This window comes from Narcine bancroftii, chromosome 5, assembly GCF_036971445.1.
Source record: "Narcine bancroftii isolate sNarBan1 chromosome 5, sNarBan1.hap1, whole genome shotgun sequence".
Lineage (NCBI taxonomy): Eukaryota > Metazoa > Chordata > Chondrichthyes > Torpediniformes > Narcinidae > Narcine > Narcine bancroftii.
Genome location: NC_091473.1, coordinates 75461608 through 75484644, shown reverse-complemented (window position 1 = coordinate 75484644; position 23037 = coordinate 75461608). Strand labels below are relative to the sequence as shown.

Here is a 23037-nt window from a genome sequence, read left to right as displayed (position 1 = left end):
TGGTGCACCAACAATAACCTTGCACTCAATGACACCAAAACTAAGGAGCTGATTGTTGACTTCAAGAAAGGAAAGCAAGAGGTGTACAATCCAGTGATCATTGGACGATCAGAGATGGAGAGGGTGAGCAAATTTACATTCTTGGGAGTCACTATCTGGGAGGATATTTCCTGGACCCAACACACCAATGGCATTGTGAAGAAAGCATGTCAGTGCCTCTATTTCCTCAGGAATTTGTGGGGGTTTGGTAGGACACCATAAATCCTGGCAAATTTCAACAGTGGTGTGGTGTAAAGTGTGTTGAGGAGCTGCATCATGGTTTGGTTTGGGAGCTCCAATACCCTTGAGCGTAAAGGCCTTCAAAAGGTAGTGGATATTACAGGCAAAACCCTCCACATAATTGAGTACAGCTACAGACAACGCTGCAGTCAGAGGGCAGCAGCAATTATCAAAGATGCACAACCACCCAGCACAAGCTCTGTTCTCGCTGCTGCCATCAGGAAAGAGGTATAAGTGCAACAAAATGTGCCATCAGGTTCAGGAACAGCTCCTACCCCATGACCATCAGAATCCTCAACGACAAAGTCAATCAGAAACCCCTTTTCCACTGGCATCCCAGTTAATTGACTGTGCAGTGTACCAGGATAGGAATCCCTTGGTGCCATTTTCACTGGGACACAACTTATCCCTGGGGATCAGAGTTTTCTACCTTCAATTGGAAACAGATGACTTTCTACTGTCCCTTTTCCACTGGTTTTGTCAGCACGACAGCATCTTGAGGCATGAGTAGGGGTCAAGGTGGTTAATCCCTGGCATGAAATTATGTCATTTGTCACCGGCGTACTGACAGTTTTCTTTTTCCAATGCACCCTGTCCCAGTTAATTCCTGGAACAAGGTGCCAGTGGAAAAGCGGCTAAAGACTCATTTAAGAACTCTTACTTGTGCACTTTATTGATTTTCTTTGTTCTCTCTGTATTGACCAGTCAATTTGTTTACATTTATGTTTACAGTTCTTTATTTGTTTACATGTTTACACTGTGTACAGTTTTTTTTTGCGTGACCAATTAGGGGTAATTCTGCCACTTTTGCAGGAAAAGGGAATCTAAGTGTTTTATGCGATGTGAATTATGCATTCTGACAATAAATCTGAATCTGAATAAATGGTTTAGGGAGCAAGTGGGGAAGTGGAACTGAGTCCATGGTCAGATAAACCTTGATCTTATTGAATAGCAGAGTAAATGTGACAGGCCAGATGGCCTATATCTGCTCCTATTTCTTCTGTTTTTGTCTCATTAAGAAATAGAATACATTACTAATATATTTCCTTCCTAATATTAAATGTTAAATGTAAGATGTCTTGTATAGTTCCCTTCATTCTGCTTGGTTGTAATGTCATTTCACCCCTCAGTTAAAGCTTCCTGAATGGGCAATTGTACTGTTTTCATCTGGAAACTGAGGAACAGTAAAATTATGAATGCACTTAAGGGGCTGTATTATAGACTGCCCAATAGTCAGTGAGAATTGGAGGAGTACCTCATAGAGAGATAGCAGATGGCTATAGGTAACATAAAGTTGTTAGAGTGGTAGATTTTAAATTTCCACATATTGACTGAGACACCATGGCTTGAAGTTTGTCAAATATGTTAAGGAGAATTTTCTAAGTCAATAATATAGAGATACCAACTGGAGAGAGTGTAATATTGGATCTCCTATTAGGGACTGAGATAGGACAGGAGACAGAAGTATGTGTTGGGGAACATTTTGGGTCCAATGATCATAATGCCATAAGTTTCAACCCGCGGTCTAGCCCTCGGGTTGAGATTCTAAATTGTAGAAAGGCCAATTTTAAGGAAATGAGAAAAGATCAAGAAAGAATGTATTGGGAGAAGTTGTTTTCTGGCAAGGATATGTTTGGGAATTGGAAGGTCTTTAAAGGCAAAATTTTAAGTGTACAGAGTCTCTATCAGAATTAAAGGCAAAGTTAACAGGCCTTGGTTTTTGAGGGATATTGGGGATTTGGTCGAGAGAGGTGTAAAGCAGATATAGACAACATGGAACAAATGAGGAATGTGTGGAGCATAAAAAATGCAAGAAAAAAAACAGGAAGGCAATTAGAATGGCTAAAAGAAGTTTAACTTTGGCAGAAAATATGAAGGAAATCTTAATGATTTCTATAGATATATTAAGATCAAAAGGATAATAAGGGATAAAATTGGTCCCCTTGAAGACCCGAGTGGTTTGCTCTGTATGGAGCAAGAAGAGTTGGGAGAGATCTTAAATGTGTTTTTTTTTAAATCTCTATTTACTCAGAAAACTATCACAGAGTTGTGGGAAGTAAAATAAGGAGTGAGGTTATGGAACACATACAGATTAAAGAGGAGGAAGTGCTTACTGTCTTAAAGCAAAAAAGGTGGATGAATCCCCAGGGGGGTGTCAAAATATTACCTGGGACCTTGAGGGAGGTAACTGTAGAAATTGAAGGAGTCCTGGCAGAAATATTTAAAATGTCCTTAGCAATGGTTGGGGTGCCTGAGGATTGGAGGGTAGCTCACGTGGTTCTGTTGTTTTACAATAGACAATAGGAGCTGGAGTAGGCCCTTCGGCCTGTCGAGCCAGCACCACCATTTTACAGATCATGGCTGATCCCTACCATCAGTACCCCTTCCAGTCTTATCCCCATAACCCTTAATTCCTTTGCCCACTTTGATCATCTTAACATAATTATATTTCTGCTGTGCACAAATGACTATTATCAATACCACCACCACAGTTCCACCACCTGTTAATGTTGGATTTGAGTGCACTAGAACCAGCAAAACCTTTTCTTTCAAACATGACTGAAAAAGCCAAGCCAGATAAAAAGAAAAGGAAGCTCCCAGATTTTCACATTAAAAGTGTTTTAAAACAGCTCCAAATGTAACCCTGGAAATTATAGGCCAGTGAGCCTGATGTCAGTTGTAGGTAAATTATTGGAAGGTGTTCTAAGAGATTGGATATACAAGTATTTGAATAGCCAGGGACTGATTATGGATAGTCAGCCTGACTTTGTGCATGATAGATTGTGTTTAACCAATCTTATAGTTTTTTTTAGGAAGTTAACTGGAAAGTTGAAGGAAAGGCTGAAAATGTTGTCTTCATGGACTTTAGTGAGGCCTTTGACAAGGTTCCACATGGAAGGTTAGTCAGAAAGGTTCAGATGCTTCGTATTCATGGTGAGGAGGTAAACTGGATCTGAGATTGGCTATAGGGGAAAAGCCAGAGAGTAGTGGTGGATGATTGCTTCTCAGACTGGAGGCCTGAGACTAGTGCTGTGCCTCAGGGATTGGTGCTGGGAGCATTGTGGTTTGTCATCTATATCAATGATCTGGATGATAATGTGGTGATTGGATCAGCAAGTTTGCAGATGACACAATGATTGGAGGGATTGTGGACAGTGAGGAAGGTTTTCAAAGATTTCAGATGGATCTGGACCAATTGGGAAAAATGGGGTGAAAGAATAGATTTTAGAAGGACAAACCAAGGTAGAACAGAGATAATAAATTGTAGGTCACTGAGGAGTGCAGTTGAACAGAGAGATCTGGGAATACAGATACATAATTCCATGAAAGTGGTGTCATGGGTAGATATGGTTGAAAAGAGCTTTTAGCATATTGCCTTCACAAATCAAAGTATTGAGTATAAGAGTTGGGATGTTATGATAAAGTTGCATAAGACTTTGGTGCAACCAAATTTGGAGTTGAGTGTGCAGTTTTGGTCATCTAACTACAGGAAAGGTATCAATAAGATTGAAGGATGACAGAGAAGATTTACTGGCATGTTGCCCAGACTTCAAGAACTAAGTTACAGAGAAAAGTTGAACAGATTAGGACTTTATTCCCTGGTGTGTAGAAGAATGAGGGGAGGTTTGATAGAGATGTGCAAAATTCTGTGGGGCACAGATAGATTAAATGCATGTAGGCTTTTTCCAAAGAGTTTAGGTGAGATACATTGGTTAAGGGTGAAAGGGGAAAAATTTGGGGGGGAACATGAGGGGAAACTTCTTCACACAGGGTGTAGTGGGAACATGGAATGAGCTGCCAGCTGAAGTGTTGAATACGGGTTCAATTTTCACATTTAAGCAACATTTGGATAGGTACCTAGATAGGAGGAGATAGAGGTGTATGAACTGGGTGCAGGTCAGTAGGACATGGCTGAATAATAGTTGTGCACTGACTCAAACGGCCAAACGGCTTGTTTTCTATGCTGTAATGTTCTTTAGTTCTGTGAGATACCCTGTACCCACTGCAAAATTTTCTCCCTTTGAATGTTCTTCCAAAATCTTGGCACTCTGACTGACAATTCTCTTACTACAGTTTCCAACCTGCTCAGCCATAACATTGTTACTTTTGTTGCCTCTTGATTCCTGGGCAGCTTAGTTCTTTGAGTGGGATTGTCAATTTGTCCTGAAGCTTTGAGAGGATATCACTGTCAGGAAAGGCTGGATATTTTTGTCAGGGAAATTGAAGAGTGGAAAATGAGCTGTTGAAAACTTTAAAGAAAAATTACAGAAATGCTCAATTTCATAAATGATATTTCCAATTTTGGGTTCATCCAAAACTTGTGGTACTTAACATAAAACATTTACTTGAGAATTGTCTAAGGATCATGATAACGAATTCAACAAAAACATTATTTAAAATGTTAGAATGTGGAACTTACTGTCATATGGAGTGATTGAAATGAGTTGCATTGATGTATTTATGAGAAGCCTAGCTGGAGGAGATAAAAATAAATATAAAGTAAGGTAAGCGAGGCTTCTGTAGGTCGTATAATGTGGATCTCTTCGAATGAGTTGTCTGCAGAATCAATGCTGAAAAATTCTGTTATTTAACTATTGTCTTCAAATTCTGTCCTATAGTTTGTCTGAATAGTTTTATTATGACTGGAATCAAAGCCTTCTCAGTAATTTTAGACAAACACATTAATTGGAATTAATCCTAATGATACATTCATATTCTAAGCATATTGTGGTGGTTCCACGTGACATACACTTTTGTTCCTTTTATTTACTCTCACCAATTGCTGCTCGTGAGATATCCTGTGTAGGTATTTGACTTTAACTCCTTATAATTTCCCTTCATGTAGATAATAACAATAAAAACATTTAGGAAAAAAGTTGACAACCTTTCTTCAGTTGCTTTTTTCCCCCAATTCTGCCATATAATACTGTGCATTAGTTGTGGTTCATTTGAAATGTTTGTTCTGCGCAGAGATTGAAACAGAATCTTGTACATATTAACCTCACTCCATTCAACAATTTTTCAAACCCGACCCAATTGAAGTTAAAATTTGTCAGTTTTTTTTCCCAGTTAAAAGGAACTGAAATAAGAAAGGAAGATCTCAGAAATAAAAAGTGCTTAAAGAGGAAAAACTGAAGGAGCATCTGATATGGACGCTACTCTTTTGGTGAAGGATTGAGCCATTAAATATTAACTAGCTTTGACTATTTCAAAGGATCCGTTTGAAACTTGTGACTGATTTGAATATCTGTAACAACAACTTATTTCATCAAATCCAAAAATATTAAAATCATAATGTGGTTTGCAACACTGTTGTAGTACTGTTATAAAAATATTCACTTTCCTGTTCCCTAACTGACTTTAACTGAAAAACATTTGGCAAAAAGCGGGGCAAATATTAAGTTAGAGCTCCATTTTACAGCCTGCAAAACTTTCCTACATCTTTGCACAGACTCATGCATCAACCAGAACTGTGACTGAACAGTTATTAGAAGCTTTGCAATGAAATGACAATTTTGAGAAAATCCCTGACAATTGATCTTGTCGAGCTGGAATATATTGGGCACAATGAAGTGAAAAGTTAATGTTTGACACTGCAGTTAATTTAGATTCAGCTAATTTGCAAAATGGAAATATAGAATTATACATAAATTAGTACTGGGATAAAATGTCCATTTTTCACACAGTTAGCAACCCAACCCAGATCAAGTCTTGAAATGCTGTAGGTTGAAAATTTTTACTTTCTCATGTTTCCATTCACGTTCATTCAATTTTTGATCTGCCATCTTCTATCTTAATTTTAAACCAGTTCAAAAGTTTGCAGAAATTTAATCTGCCCTCAACATAATTTGTAATTCTATAATATTCTGCTCCTGTTCTTACCAACCTTTGGAAAAATTCTGCAAAAAAAGTGTTGTATGACAAAACTCCAACCTATTGTTATGAAAGGAAAGAGTTTTCAGACTCCCTCTGTTTCAATGCATTTTGCTTAATTATGCATGGAGTAGTTTATAGCTCAATTTCAGATGATCTTGATCTTTCTTAACAGTGATCTGTAATTGAAGAGTTATCAATCGGTACATAACCATTTTACTTTAGCTGAACTATCCAACCTGGGGCCATCCATGGAACATAGAATAGAATAGACTACAGCAAACTACAGGCTCTTCAGCCCATGATGCCATGCCAACCTATGGAAAACTACTCCATAACAATCTATTTTTTCTCTACCTCACGCCCATAATCTTCTATTTTTCTGGTTTCTATTTTCCAATTCCATCGTTATTTCCCGTATTTGAGCACATTCCATATTCTTAATATAACTTACACATTAAGAATGTAACCCATTTCTGTTTACCCTTTTGTGGAAAGGGAGAGCAATTTTTAGTAGTATTTTTAATGATTTGGCTGAATAATTGACAGATTGAACTTCATTATATCTGGGAACCGATTTCGCTGTTGACTGCCCAGAATATTAACCAAGAGCATTCAGACAGTGGCATTAAAAATGGCCTTCCTGGTGATGCCCACTGAAAAGAAAACATTCAATACAAATTGAACCATTCCTTGTATCACATTGAATCGAATGGTACCCAGCCTGTACATCCAGCAATTTCATGCCAATGTACAATGGAGACAATTGGTCTGGGCTTATTTAGATAAGTCTTTCCACCTTTGGTGGTTGCACAATATTCCACATCTCCATGTGTGATCCCTCCTTCTCCTGTTGGCTTGGGCTGTATGCCCCGTGCATTGCTCTTTTACTCAGGGTCACAATAGAGGCAGTGAAGACCAGAAAGAAAATCAGCAATGATATGACGGTGATCAACCCAGTATAAAGCAGAAACTCTGAGGTCCAGGCTGCCACATCCTGCTGACAAGAGCCAAAATAGTTAAACATTAAAGGACAACTCACATTGGGTTTACATATAAAGCTGCCATGGTTCAAAGAAATAATACACTTGAACACCGACTTGGAGTTGCACAGCTTTGAATTCGTTTTTCTCATCCAAAATTGTTGTGAAGCACAGGGAATACCTGGGTCTGTTGACTTTTTTCACTATAAACCCCCAAGCTTGAACACATCAGATCAAGCGCTCTTCCGGAGGTAGTTTAAGAGTGTTGTTCATTTCCATCCGAGATCCTGTTTGCTCCTGGTTGCTTGGGCTGTAGTTCCCTTCATTCTTGCGTTTCTCACGCAGTTTTAAAATCAGAAAAGTCAGAATGATAGCTAGAACTATCACCCCTCCCAAGACACTTGGAGCCACAATGGCTGCTATGTTTACTTTGCCAGGTGGTGGATTTGTCTGTGAAAATAATCCACATTTTTTATTATTAGAAACATGGACTAGACTAGAACTGTGAATCAAAGCCAAAACTTTACAGATGTAATTCATGATCTGGATTGCATTACCTGAGTGGATGGTGGAAGCAGATTCAGAAGCAATTTTAGAAAAATAATAATTGGTTAACAATTGAATAGGAAACATCTGCAAGGAGATATGGCGGGAGCAAGGCAGCAAGATTAATTGGAATGCTCTTTTGCACAAAGCATGGAATTGAGCTTCATTGCAGTCTTCTCTGCTGTCTGCATTTTAAGATTACAACGGCATGAGGTCAAGTATTTCCACTTGCCTGAATTACATTTTCAGTTTTGAAAACTTTTATGAATACATACAACTTCCCCACAATTTAAAATAAATATTCTCCTTGTATCCTCTTTTGTACCACTTTCCTGTTCTGCTCTTATCAAGTAAATGAGATGATTTAATATGGACCAACCTCAGTCCACTTCCTGCCAGGTACTTTCAGGCCCTTTCCCTGGCACTCCAGGCTCTCAACCTTTGGGGTTACTGGAGATTAAGGGTGACTGGAGCTGGAATTTGTCTAAATTTGGCAACAATCAAGTTACTAACCTATGTAACTTCAGTTTTATTATTTTCATCATGCTTATTTCACTCACTTATGTATCTGACTAAATCAACCACTGTTGGGTAACATTGATCACACATTAAACACTAATGTAATATTTTATGCATAATAAATTAATAGCTTTTGTATCAAATTCAGTACTTGTAATGAACCTGGTGCCCTTCTGCATCAGAAATATTTCCATAACAAAAGCATGAAACATTTTGAACCTGCAAATGGGTTCTCTCAAGCAGCATAACATACATAAATGCATTAGCTGGATAATGCATGTAATTGCACTAATTTATCTTCATTTCAATTGAAAATTTTTCTTTTTATTAAAAAAGCTACATTGTTATCATGGTTTTAATCTTGTAGTATCCTCTCAGTAATAATTGGGGGATCAATTGATGTTCCAAAGATGAACCCATACAGTTTTTAACTAAATCCTTTCTGAATTGTTCCTTAAAAGCTGAGCTAGACTAAAACTAAAGTCCATATTAACATTAGGTTAATTTAAATCTATCAACTTACAGGTGATGTGTTATCAGCATTCGTTGTTGGTGTAGGATCTGTTACATTCATTGCTGAAAAGGAACCAACACTAACATGAAGACAGTACTGGAATGTTGAAAAATAAAATTGACATGCTACCATGTTCTAAACGGAAATCACTAACCATGACTCTGACAAAATGGTCGTGTGGAATGGAGTTTTATTGTGGGCTTTTGCTTAACAAGGTGGTGAAGAATTTAAAGTGCTTGCTTCAGTAAATTCCATTTAGTGAATTTTTATGTCTTGCAGACATTGATTCTCCAGTGGATTTGAGTGGACCGAGTGGAGGAATGGTACCACTAATCCTGCACCCCCCCCCACCGCCAACCAGGCAAGTCTGATCTTTGCACAGGGAACAAATGCACAATCTGCGCTCCAGCTCTCTGCCCTGGTGAAATTCAAATGTTGAAGGAAAGCCACCTGTAGTGTTGACTTTTCAATTAACTTTTTTAAAACCAAAAATACACTTTATTCACAATAAATTATTTATAAAGAGCTAACCATTCAGAATTTCTAATCACATATTAGTTTCATATCTACATTCCATTATTACCACCACTGAGCCACTTTATTGTTGCATACCCCCCCACCCCCCCCCCCCTCCTGTTGTTTGAGGGGCTTCCCTTCAGTCTCAATCATTCAATGCCCAGTAATGGTAGGATTCCAGATTGTGGTTCTTCCCAACAGAACCCTTATGTTGGCTGCACCAAGCATTAGTGTGTCCCTCAGCACGTACTCCGACAGCCTGGAATGGGGCAGTCAGCAGCATTCCTGCACCAACATCTCCTTGGGCTGATAGATCACAGGTTTTGGGCAGACTAAAGTATGTCTTTCACCAAGATGATGGTCTTGCAGCACTTCTGGATGTTTGGCTGTGTGCATTCCCAAGAACAGCCCATAAATTAGAGAGTCATCTGTCATGCAACTGCTGGGGACGAACTGTGACAAGGACACTTTCATTCTTCTGCACACACGCTTAGTAAATTTGAATTCTGTAAAGAGGTGGTTGACTTCCTCCTCTCCATTTCAGTTATCTTGCAGACCACATGTATCGTGGGTAAAGTTCCAGTGTAAGAAGGATCTGACTGATCTCACCGCGAAACAAGGGAAGGCCTGCTGCTTGTTTCTGAGCACTGGTGATTAGGCATTCTGCCAGATGTCCTAGAGGTCTGCTAAAGTAACCACTGAACTGTGTTCATCTTGTTTTCATCTCTCAGTGTCTGCAGGATATTCTGTCCTGATCACTGTCTGATGACTTGTGGTCAAATGTGCTTGGTCTGTTATTGAGAGGGAGTGCTACACCCACAGAATCAATTTCTATTGGACTTTTCCAATCCGCTCCAACCTACTCATGTAGCACATCTCAGCTCCTCCAGACCAGATCCCCAATACCTTCAGGTAGTCAGATCTGACTGTGAATGGGATGGTGGATAAGTCAACTGGTTACTGAAGAGCATTGCCTCGCTCTTCTTCCAGTTGAACCTAGTGCCTGAGGGAGATTCAAAATTGCCTTAGATGCTGATCAATCTTTGGACCAATCATGTGTCTGAACAGAAGACGGTGATGTCATCCATGTCCAAGGAGGCCTTGACTTCAGTGCCTCCGCTGCCTGACAATGTCAGTCCACTCATGCTCTGGTCCTTCCTGATGGATTCAGCAAAGGGCTCTATGCAGTGTACAAAAAACAAAACCTGCCCAACTTCAGATTTGATGGCAAGCTATCTGTTGCTCTCACATTGATTTGGACGGTGCTACTGATGTCCACGTAGAGTAGTTTAATCCAATTCCAGGTTCCTTCCCCAAAACCCATTTTGGAGAGCATGTCCAATTCCTGGTAACCTTCTCCTCCCACTTTTTTTTTTGAAGATAAGAATAATGATGCCCTTCCTCAGAGTCATACATGCTGCCTGCCAGGAGCATAGCATTGTCGATCTCCAGCAGGTCTGGGCCCACCCACATAGCTAAGTACAACTGAGGCAGTAAGCCATCACTTCCAGGAGTTTTACTCAGTCATGGTGCATACGTACCTGTGTCAGGAGCAGTGCTGGTCGCCGCTGATGATGTATCTGGGGAAACATGGAGGAGTAGTAGCCTGCATGTGCAGGTTGGAATATGGAGACTGCATATACTGTGATGGATCTCGGACACAGGAGGAGGAGATTCTGAGCATCAAAATCACCCATGTGGTGGAGAACCAATGAAAAAGTTGGGTGGGGGGACTTGGCTGGAAGGTGTTTTGTGGGATGAAGAATTTATTGTTGTGGCTGAGAAGAATAAAGAGGGTCAACTCCATTTTGTACTGAAGAATGAGTGAGTGTATTCTTTTGATTGTACATATACCGGGTAAATTATAGCTGTCACAACTCGACCCAAAGGAAAGGCTGGAGACCATCAGCTCCCCCAGACTTTTCTGCTTTCTGTCATTGAGGACCTCCATAATAGAGGACAGGAAGTTCATCTGCAGTGAGGTAAAAAGCAACATGAAAGGATCTGCTTATGCTCTGTATGCCCATCTGCGAGGATGTGACTGACCTATTATCTTCCTTAAGGCTTTGAATCACAGAGTTCCCTCTGTGAACCTTTTAGAAGAAATGTGAGCATGTTTCATCCTGCTCCACTTTGCGGACTGGATCAAAAAATGATCTTGGAGGACTCTTGAAGAGGATTGCATAGTTGTCAACTCTTGACCTTTTGGAGTTCCAACCTCACATCCTCTTGACTGCAGAAGGAGGTTGCTGCAGGTTAATCTGGAGTTGGTTCAGTTCTCTCTTGCTCTCTGAACACCTTTGAGGATAAAGAACCTCTTGACATTCTCCTCTGTCACTTCCCACCAGGTCACTGGATAGTCAAAGACTATCTTGAACCAGCATACTTATTCTTTAGTTCCTCTACATTCTCTGGGGTCAGCAACTTCAAATTCAGCTTCCAAGTTCCCCTTCCTGCCTTCAGGTCCTCCTGTAGGTGGTGTGAAGGAGGCACTGGTCAGAGAAAAATACTGGTGTAATGTCAGTAGTTCAGACCGTGACTGCCTTCAGCACAAAGATGAAGTCTATCCAAGGCCGGTTTGAGGTGTACAATCTTGACCAGGTGGGCTGCGATTGTGCTGCCCATGCAGGGTTGCTGAAGGTATTCCATAGTTGTGTGTCCTTGACCATCTCCATCAGGAGTCCTAAGGAGCTGACCTGTTCAGCACTGCTGAATTGTCCAGCCACTTTAATGATGCAATTGAAGTCACTGGTCCAGAATGACCAGCAAGGACGTCACCAGCAACAGTGGAAGCTGCTGGAAGATGGCCAGCCTCTCGCTCTGCATTGGCGAAGTGTACACATTGATCAGCTTGAGCAGGGTGTCACGGTATTTTAAGTCCATTATGTCCAGATGTCCCCCAAAAACCTCCTTAACCTTGGTAATTACAAAGTTGCCTCCCTACAACAAGATACTCAGACCAGATGTGTGACAATCATTCACTCCCATGTCATATAAACAACCCATGAGACCACCATCGTGACCATCTCCAATGTTTTTTGAGGAGTGGCAGCCCACACTCCTGAATGAAAGTCATATCTGCCTTGACTTCAACAAGATATTGCAATATGTTTACACATCATGTCGTGTGTTTGACAGTGTGCATGTTCACAGTTGCTATTTTAATCTCCATTGTTGTTCATAGTAATCTCCATTTCACAATTCTCTGGTCCAGAGTCACTCAGCCTGAAGTTTTATGCCCAGTGCTTTGGAGAACTGCAGCATTGAATTCAGGCTCAGTAACAGGGGGTGATCTTCCTCTGGAAGTGGGGTCTTCTCGGGCAAAGCTGGTGGTGTTGCTGGGGAGAAATCTGACTGTGTTCCTAGTTCTCTCTCTCTCCTGGCTGGCTTGTATTCTTCTTCCCGAGCTGGGGAGCAATGGCCTCTGCTCTGATCCCATTCTTCTATAGCTGTGGGTCACTAGATGCTGTATCTCCCACCGTTAGACTTAATAGTAACAGGTTTTCCTCTTTTCTTTCCCCTCCATCTTTGTACTTCTTCTGTCTTCATCTAGCACTTATGCTGGGTTCATCCTCAGATGATGAGAAGTTGCTGGCTTTTGTTTGTTCCTTGATCCTTCTCTTCCCACCACTTGTATCAGTTACCAGTTTCTTCCATGGGGCTTTTTTGGGTTTTCTTTCTTTTTGTCACTGTCTGCTCTTTTTCCTCCATCAATCTGCCTCTTCAAGGGAATCTTTCAGCCTTGTGCCTGGCATTTGAGGATTAGAGGTGGATGTGCTTGGGGTCTCCTTGCTCCCCCTGGTTTCGGACTCTGCCAGGATCTCAGTCATAGTCGACATTGAGGGGGTGTTGACTTGGCTGGAGGTTGTGATGTTGGATGTTTTCCCTCATTGCCTATGCGTAAGTGACTACATGGTTTGGGCAGGCTCTGTAGACGTGGTTTACTTCCCCACAAAAATTGCAGCACTTTCTCTCTCCACAGTCCTTGGTCTGGTGGCCGTCCTGCTTGCAGTTTTTGCAGATGATTGTGCTGCATTGGGCTGCCACATGTCCAGGTTTGTTGCAATTCCTGCACACCTTGAGCTGTCTGGCATGGACCAAGTACCCACGATTCCCTGCAATGGCGGACACCAAGGGGAAGTGGATGATGGTCCTTTCCTGTCCTCTCTCAGCTTCATCTATACTTGCAGTTTGCTGGTCAAGATTACAGGCATGTCTTTGACTTCCACACAGGTCCCTGTCTCCTCGACATAATGGCCCAGGAAGGTAAGCACGTCCACAAATGGCAAATGTAGATGGGTCATGTGCACTGTTATCACTCATTCTTCCTGCGTTGGAAGGGTGAAGAGTGGCTGTGCCTTGAATAGAGTGGAGCCACATTCCCTTCCTGTTGGAAGTCCTGGAGCATCCTCTACCATCCTGCTGGGTCTTGAATGTTACATCAAAGTGACTATTATTTTAACATCCTGGAGGCAGTAGATGTCCTTCGCCTCAAATATACAGCATTCAATCAAGACCTTACAGACAAAGAGGTCCTGGGAAAATGTATAACTTTGGTTCAGGTCCTTTACTGCCTCCTTGACAGTGTTCTGGAGTCCTTGCCCTCCTGAGGAATTTGTTGCCAGAGCCATTCTCATGAAACTGGCCGAGGTGGTGTTAAATTGTTCCTCCAATCAGAATGGAACCACCCCTGCGTTAGCAGGCCAGTTTACGCTAGATGATCTCTTCTGGTCCACCAGTCCTTTCAACTGTTTTTCTCTTCCTCCTTGATGCTACAGCTTCTCAACAGATCCAGTTGAACAGCTCATAGTAGATTATCTATACTTGATCTTTGCCAAAGGGAATAATCCCATTATAGCCTTACCTGCCAAACAGTACGATGTATATTCTCTCTGTTGCTTTTGATAAATTGGTTAGCCTTCCCTTAAAATTTCTTAAAGGTTGCATTCCTTGTTAGACTTGAAATGCAGTGCATTTCAATAGAACATGCTCTCTAAAGTTATATATTAGATGATGTCATTTTAATAATAGTTTAAATTATGCATACACAGTCTTAAATATGAAGTTGTAATTTGTTAATCATGTGTTGCTTTGCATTAACAGCAAATTTAGTTAATATCCCTACTTTTAGATTCACATTTTTGCAGCAGACCAAATAGATACTTTCCAATGTAGATAAGATAAGGTTTATCCCACGGAAATTCAACCAATAGTATTTCACAGTCTGTGACATTCACACATGTAGTGTCAATGGTTTATTGTTCATTCAAAAATCTGATGGCAGAATGAAAGAAACTGTCCTTGTTCTGCTGGCCGTTCATCTTCATGCTCCTGTACCTTCTTCCCGATTGAGGCTGTGTGAAGAGTGGCTGGCCTGAGTGGTGAGGAAAGAGATTGCTTTCTACATGTCCTCGATGGAGTGAAGACTGGTGCTGGTGGGGTTGGAACCTCCTGAAATCAGATAGTTTGGCGCCAGATATTTTGGCACTTGCATTTTGGTGAAAGACATGGCTTTTAATTTATTATATATAATTAAATCCAACAAATATAAAAGTATTACCTGATTATAATTTTAATTAAATATAACTGAATAACATCTCTGCACTCCAGTCTCCTTGCAGTGGCATCTCCGCTTTCCTTGCTCCCTGCGGTGACATCTCCGCACTCCCCTCCCCTCAGTGAAATCCACCTAACTGTTAGCGGAAAAATGTCCAATGCCAAACTATGGTCAGAAATTGTGGAGGCCAAAATGTCCTAGACACAGAACCTTCATACCAAGCAGTGATGCAACCAGTCAGAATGCTCTCCACTGTATACCAGTAGAAATTTGCAAGTCCCTTTGGTGACATACCAAATCTCTGCAAACTCCTAATAAAATATAGCCTGCTGCTGAACTTTCTTCATGATTACATTAACATAATGGTCCTCGGAAAGATCTTCAGAGGGGTTGACACCCAGGAATTTAAAGTTTGCACTGCTGACCCCTCGATAATTTGTGTTCTCCTGATTTCCCCCTCCTGAAGTCCACAACCAGCTCCTTTGTTTTGCTAACATTGTGTGCAACGTTGTTGTTGCGGCACTACTCAACTAGCTGATCTATCTCCATCCTGTATACTTCCTCATTGCCATTGTGATTTTTCCCATTGACCTTGGTGTCAGCAGCAAATTTGTAGATGGTATTTGAATTGTGCCTAACCACACAGTCAAGGGTGTGCAGCCAATAGATCAGTGGGCTAAGCAAGTATTCTTGAGGTGCACCCGTGTTGATTGCCAGTGAGAAGACGTTGATTCCGACTTGAACTGACTGTGGGCTTCCGATGAGGAAGTCAAGAATCCAGTTGCAAAGCAGAGTGCAGAGGCCCAGGTTTTGGAGCCTGTTGATCAACACCGAGGGAATGGCGGTGTTGAAAGCTGAGATGTAGTCGATGAAGAGTAGCCTGATATACGTGTTGCCATTGTCGAGGTGATCCAGAACTGAGTGGAGAGCCAGAGATACTTTGGGGAGGTAATCTGGAAAAGGATTAAACTACTCTATACTGACATCAGTAGTGCAATTCAAATCAATGGGTGGGAAACAGATGGCTTCCCCATCAAGTCTGGAGTCAGACAGGGTTACCTGCACTTTCCAGTCTTATTTTTGTGCTACATAGAGCCCTTTGCTGATCCTATCAGGAAGGACAAAGGCATAAGAGGAGAAACTCAGGTCAAGGCCTCCCCATACATGGATAACGTCACCGTCTTCTGATTGACACACGATTGGTCCACAGATTGAAGAGCACCTCTGGCCAATTTGAGTCTCCATCAGGTGCCAAGGTTAACCGGAAGAAGAGTGAGACAATGCTATGACCTGACCGGTCATCCATCCCCATCACAGTCAGATTTAACTACCTGAAGGAATTGGGGATCTGGTTTGGAGGGGGTCAAAGTGCGCAACAAGAATTGGTCAAAGGAGATGCAAAAGTCCAGCAGAAATTGGGTCAGTGAGCGGGGGACTCCCTCTCAGTAAAAGGGAATAACCTGGTAATCAGGTGCGAAGTACTCTGTGTTCCACCCCACTCACCATATAGATTTAAGATGGAAAAGGTCTGAATGGTCACTGTGTACAAGTTGACAGACAATGGGAGCATGGGCGCACCCAATTTGACTCTCATCCTGATGACCACTCATGTGTGGCTGCACCAGGCTGTACGTGGAACGAAAGTACGAGATCATCAGGCTGCTATGAGCTGAGCTTCTACCTGATGCAGGTGTTGTGAAGGATGGGCCTAGATCAGTTGCAGTGCAATGTCCGAGTCAGCTAGACTTTGCCACAGCACCTATTCTTCATAGAGAAGTTTTTCCAGAACAACATCTTTGACCGCAAGCCAGCAGGCAGTAGTCAGCACATAATGTTCTGCAAACACTGAGATGATGACTTGATGGACACGTTGGGTAGACCATCCATTTCATCTGGCAGAATGCATCATCAGAGGTGCTCACAAAAAAAATGAGAAGTCTTGGCCTGGCTGGTAGTTAGAGGAGCCCTCCCAGTCAGATCCTTGCTGTCCAACCGGGACATCAACCACAGTGCCCGCTGTCCCTGAGTTAACTGTTTTGGAGTGGAGACATTTGCCAACTTCTTTGCAGAATGAAGAACTGCTGGAAATGTGTGAAGAATGCAAGGGTCCTTGTCATGGTTCATCCCCAGCAGCAGCGTGACAGATTGACAGGCTGTTCTTGTGGACGCACACAGACAGACATCCAAAACTGCTGGAAGACCATCAACTCAGTGAAAGACACACTTTGTTCTGCCGAAACCTATTGGTCTATCAGCAAATGGAGATGTCAGTACAGGAATGCTGCCAATTAGCACATTCCAGGCTGCAGGAATATTTGCTGAAGGACGCATTGAGCAGCCATTACGAGGGCATTGTGGGGAAGGACCACAGTCTAGAATCCTCCTGTTACCAGGCATTATAGGGCTGAGACTCGGGTGAGGAGCAACAAGATGCCATAGTGGTAGTAATGGTGTAAATAAAAATGAATGTAACAATTTACAGTGATGGAAATTTACAATTTATTGTAAATAAAATCTATTTTTGGTTAAAATAAAAATCCTGAGAGAGGCAGTTCTATCAACTTCTGTTCAGCATTTTGCTGACTCTGGTCTACTTTCATAAAGCCAGGGCACACCTGATTAATTCCACCATAACAGCACCAGTTTCCACTATCTTCCAGCTCCCCTCTCTGCCTTCCGCAGGGGTCACTCCCTCCATGACTCCCTTGTCCATTCCTCTCTCCCCACCAATCGTTCCCTTGAGACCTATCCCTATGACCACAGGAGATGCTCCATCTGCACCCACATCTCCTCCCTCAGCACCATTTGGGGCCCTAAGCTGTCCCTCCAAGTGAAGCAACATTTCACTTGTGAATCTACAGGGATCATCTGCTGCAGCCGGTGCTCCAGCTGTAGTCTCCTTTACATCGGAGAGACTGGCTGCAGACTGGGAGATTGCTTTGTTGAGCACCTCGGCTTTGTCCTCCACAATAGCATGGATCTCCCCATGGCCACTCATTTCAATTCTCCATCCCATTCCTCTGTAAATTGGAGGAAAAACACCATCTTCCGACTGGGAACCATCCAACTGGATGGCATTAATATTGACTTCTCTCCCCTGTCTCCTTTTGCATTGGACATGATAAATTCTCACCTAGTCCCTTATCATATTCAGACCTTTTGCTGGTCTGGATTTCTCCCCCATTGTTTGAATTCTGAGACTTCTGATATTCTCTGCTTCTGCTTTTTCATATTTTTCCTTGAAGAAGGGATCAGGTCCGAAATATTGGCAATTTATCTTTGTCTCCTATAGTTGCTGTAAATACCAGCTGAGTTCCTCCAGCATTTCGGTGTGTTTATTACAGTCACAGCATCTGCAGCCTATTGTATTTCACTCAAATCCTCCCATTGAACCCAGTGCAAACATAAAAAGCCACTGAAATGCTTGAACTCAGCATTTAGCAGAAAGAGGAGCTTGTTGTTATATTCATTTAATTAGGTTGGTATAAATATATTTAAGTGTGTCTGTTTGTTTTCATTTCTTAATATTTTGTAACATGACTTTCATTTACTAACAGACCCCAACTCACTAGAACTATTCAATAACAGCGCCAGGTTTCACAGCTGGAGAACCTGGAAGTGGGAACTCACTGCTTTTCAAATCTGCTTTTTCATCAACTTGTATGGCATGGAAACCAAGTCTCGGACGGGATCTGACATTGGACTGACCTGATTTTCTGAGTTCCCACCAGAACGCTGAGTCATAGACCTGTCTGGAAGAGATGGCAGCTGAAAGGTATGAAACCCTCTTGGCTCTTGTCTTTTTTTCCCAAATGTTCACGAACATTTTTTTAAAACCCTTGGCAGTAGTCTGCCTTTTTGAAAACTTAACCTTACTTTAAATTTCAGGAAACAAAGTTGATTGGTGTTCAAGTGGATTTCCTATGTGCCAAGAAGAGACTTTCTTGATTGTATAAGTGTTTGCATTAGGAAAACAAATGCTGTTACTTCATGCCAATATACCATGCAAGAAGTCATCCTCAGTCAGAGTGAAGAATCAAATTATCTGAAATGCCGTATTCAGTCACTCCAGACATCATTAAAATTACCAAAAAAGTTTTAATTTTAATTGACAAGGCGTTTTAAAAGATGCATCAATAAGCACGGTTGTATGTACTCTGACAATAAATATGAACTTTGAAGAGTAACCACCATTTCAGGCCTGGGAACAATTTTGGGAGTGCGGAGCCTGCCTGTTCTACTTACTGCTTGCATTTGTTCACAGATTATTGAGATTGTTAACATGCACGTCATCCCAAAATGGCATGTCTGTGCCTTGCAGGCTACTTGAGAGGGCAGGGAAAAAAAATCAATCACCTTGCTCTGTTTCATGTTTCAGCTGCATCAGGTAAAGATGGCAAATTTCCTTCACCAAAGGATATTTATAAGCCAAATTTATGACATTTATCTGGTATTTTTCTAGTAGTATAATTAAATAGTACTTCCCATTATGCATTTTGATCAATTATTTATCATTTAATATATTTTAAGTTGAGTGATTTGGCACTTTAATTAGACTGATTTTGATGATGAAATGAAGTACTTATTTCATTGAATTTTTCAAAAACGTAACTTAGTCTATTGATTTGGGTAGTGCAGGTGATCTAGTCTGCATGGACCTCAGTAAGTTTTCTATAAGCTCCCATGTGTAAAGTTGGTCCAAACAGTAAGAACCCATGGATACCGACCGGGGCAATTATACAAAGTGGATCCAATATTGGCTTGGTGATCAGAGACAGAGAATGTTGGTTGAGGGTTGTATTTATGATTGGATACCTATCTTGTAAAGGGCTCACTGGGTATCGCATAGATCCCTCTACATATAGAAAAATAGAGATGAAAGCTGCTTGTCAGCTTCAAAGCATAAATTCAAGTGCTGGATTGTCACTAAGTACAAGATTAAATGGAGCAAGCTGCATTCATATGGACCAATTAAATATTTATTTAAATAGTTGAGGAACGCCAAGAATTGATTATAATGATGTATTTTTACCAAAATTCAGGACAAAGAATATAGTCCTGGAATGTAAAAATAATTGGGTATGCATTCACGTTGGATTCAGTAAGGGGAGAGTGGAATTCTCAATATCAGAATTGAATAATAAATAATTAAATTTAATAGAGAGACCTTCATGGCAATAAAATAAATTACCATATATTTCAGTGTACAAGTCGACTGACAGAGAAGTTGGGTTCCATTTTTCAGCCTCACTTTCATGGCTTTATCACTTATCTGGCATATATAAGTCAACCCTTCCCCCTAATTTTCTGTAAGGAGCATGCCGGAGACTGGTGTCCGGGCCTCCCAGCAACAACCCAAACTTTGTTACAAAACTCTAATTGCCAAGTGACAAATCTGTAAATAGCACAAGCAAGAAAAAAAAGTTTAAAAAAAATCTTTGCTTCTGGCTGGGAAGATGCTAGAGCTGGGTCCAAGTCTTTAGCATTGGCTGCAGCTGGAGTTAGTAACGATGACTCCATTCTAAACATCAGGTGCGGTGCTATCCACATTAAGAAGTTGCCTCGCTGCCCAAGTGTGCTCAGTGAAGGAACCACGGCTACATATCAACTACTGGGCAGGAGTGGCAGCTTCAGCCTCCCAGGCAGGAGCGGCAACCTCAGGCCCCCAGCAGGAGCAGGAACCACAGCCTACTTGGCAGGTGCTGTGACCTCAGGCTCTCATGCAACAGCAGTGATCTTGGGCTCTACAATTGTAGAATATCTGGGAAGCTTATTGTGGTGCCAGGCAGTGGGGATGTATCGGGGAACAGCGGTGGGGAAGTTCTTCGGGTTGTTTTATATGCCGAATCTGGGTCATGCGGTTCTTTTTTTTAGTTGAATTTAAGGTCTCAAAAGTACATTTGATGTATATGTCAACCCCCCTTTTTTTGAGTGATTTCTGAGGGTTTCAATTCTCGACTTATGCCGAAATATACAGTACTTGTGAATCAGTGAAAGAAACTGGATTTATGACATGGTGGCTTGAAAAATTATGTCATTTACAAGAGGGTCATTGACATTGGTGTCTAGGTTCTGGGATCTTGTAAATGGAATGTACCATAAAAGAGTAGTTTTAGTAACATTTATATATTGTACGAGTGAGCCACTATCCTAAATCTACCTGTAATGAAACTAAATTTGGAATTTGAGTTAATATAGTTGCTCATTCAAATTTATTGTCTGTGTTTGGATGGAGGACTGATGTTTTTAGTTATTTCAACTGTTAATGGATTTCATTACATATTCAGAATGGGAACTGAAGCCATTACATTACTTGGAGTGGGTCAGGGCTAGTTACTCATTTGCATTGGGAATTAAAATAGTTATTCATTCAATTGTTTTACAAAAACGTAGAAATAATTTGGTAGTACCCAAGATTAACTTTGAGTACCAAACAATGTCCTGAAGCAAGCCTAAACCCATTGCCATTTTGGTTGTAGTGCGTCATAAAACGATCTGACAGCTGTGATTGAGTATGCTTTGTGCACTCTGGAAACACAAGAATTAATTTCAATTGCTTTATGAGGGAAAGAGATAATGCACAGATCTGACATGTTTTGAATCTCTCCCCACAGCAAAGCTCAGGCATAATTATCATTTTCTGTCATTAATTGCACATTGGATATTATAATTTTATATTTTCCCAAGAGTGCCAGTAATGTTACAAAGACAAAATCAACATAATTATTATCTATAAATTAATAAGTTAAATTTCTTTTGATAAATCATCATAATTTGGTGATATTGGGATATCAAAGACAACAGTGTCTGTCTCCTAATCAAGCACTGTACATCCTGAAACTATGTCCTTTCTGCAAACAAGCTACTCTTGGCTGTTCATAAAGCCTCATACGTTGTTTACCAATTAAAAATGTCTTCACTGATGTTAAAAGCTTCACCCTAGCCCAATCTTTAAGCAAACTAACCTACTTGATATTTCAATCATAAAAATGGTCTTCTTTTCCCTAAACAAGTACAAATCATCCTAATAGTTGAGAGTAGGGAAGTTACAAGTACATATTACATCAGTTGGGTTGAAACTGGAATAAGTGTCTGATTGCCACAGGACAGGAAGGGTGCAATTCAACTGGAAATGGTGCAGAGGACAGAGAAGCAGGCCATTCAGTCCAATGATTTCTCTCAGAGCTATCTCATCAATTCCATTCCACCATTTATAAATCTCCAATCTTCTCTCACTCACATCCCTGCCAATTAACCTATTGAGCAGAATGCCATTGGAATGTGGGAGAAAACTGGAGTACTTAGGGAAGCCAGACTCAGTGACCTCACTGGGAGAACATGAAAACTCCACAGAGACAGCATCAGAGGTCAACTCACAGAGTGTCGACTGAAATAGAGTGTTTCAGCAGTGGGAGAGAATGCACAGCTTTGGTTTGTATTCCACAGGTGGGAGGGGCACACAGTATGATGTGAGGCACACTAAATGTAGATAACAAGGAATGTTTCCCCATAATGGAAATGTCTCTAAAACTAGGGGGCATAGATTTAAGGAAAGATTTAAAGGGAAGTTTTTTTTTGAACCAGAATGTCATTGTAATTTGGAGGCAGGTACCTTCACAACATTGAAGGAAGTACTTTGATGAGCCCTTGATGGTTACAACCCAAGTAAAGGTGAATGGGATGAGTGCAGATCGGTCGATACATGTCGGCCAGTTCATTGTAGGGTGAAAAGCCTTTTTCCATGGTGGATGGCTAAGTCTGAGTCATATTTAGCTCAACTAACTCCTAAACCATTAAGTTATCCAGCAGAGTTACGGAAAAAGTACATTTCTGCTTCTACAACTTCCTTTACTTTGAGCAAACATATGATTACCTTGTGTCAGCAAAACTCCTTCCTTTAGTAAAAGTATTGCAGCCAATAACCAGCCAAAGCTGGCAAGTGGTGGTTCTTCCATTCTACAAGTCCATAGCTGTACAGACCAAAACCAATTCCAAAAGTTCGAGTGATGTTTCTGAAGCGATCGGTCCTGGAAACTTGAGAAACTTAAATAGGAACCTTGCAGTGCAATGTGACGAGTTACCTGTATTTTTACAGCTTAGTTATCCTTTACTGTGTGGTTCATATTCAAAGTAATATAACATTGAATTTGTTTTTTTTTAACTATCTCTTCTCTCTGCATTTAGCTTAGCTTCCGGTTTTAATGGTGGTTTCTGTCCGTACATTTAGAACACCAGCAATTTCTGTCAGA

At 41.1% G+C, this 23037-nt stretch overlaps 2 protein-coding genes and 1 long non-coding RNA gene across 3 annotated transcripts in view; 1 reads left to right on the top strand and 2 right to left on the bottom strand.

Annotated features, from left to right (window-relative positions):
• Positions 1 to 23037, bottom strand: part of LOC138763549 (complement factor H-like) — a 613078-nt gene that overhangs the window by 109514 nt on the left and 480527 nt on the right. The gene's annotated exons all lie outside the window — the stretch shown is intronic.
• LOC138763545 (protein crumbs homolog 3-like) lies at positions 7263 to 23034 on the bottom strand. Its single transcript, XM_069937861.1, has 3 exons — positions 22662 to 23034; positions 8725 to 8777; positions 7263 to 7586 (listed from the first exon to the last, which is right to left on the bottom strand). Exons 1-3 carry the CDS (start codon positions 22741 to 22743, stop codon positions 7365 to 7367), a joined length of 357 nt encoding a protein of 118 aa, XP_069793962.1. The 5' UTR covers positions 22744 to 23034; the 3' UTR covers positions 7263 to 7364.
• LOC138763547 (uncharacterized) overlaps positions 18359 to 23037 on the top strand; it is a 28928-nt gene continuing 24249 nt past the window's right edge. Inside the window, exon 1 of the long non-coding RNA XR_011357640.1 lies at positions 18359 to 18563. This is a non-coding gene — a long non-coding RNA (uncharacterized lncRNA). The remainder of the gene's footprint in view (positions 18564 to 23037) is intronic.

Coding starts and splice junctions, on each gene's coding strand:
- LOC138763545 (XM_069937861.1), bottom strand. CDS start 22,743: ATGGAAGAACCACCACTTGCCAGCTTTGGCTGGTTATTGGCTGCAATA. Junction 8,778..22,661: donor AGGAGTTTTGCTGACACAAG/GTAATCATATGT, acceptor GTTCCTTTTCAG/CAATGAATGTAACAGATCCT. Junction 7,587..8,724: donor ATGCTGATAACACATCACCT/GTAAGTTGATAG, acceptor TTATTTTCACAG/ACAAATCCACCACCTGGCAA.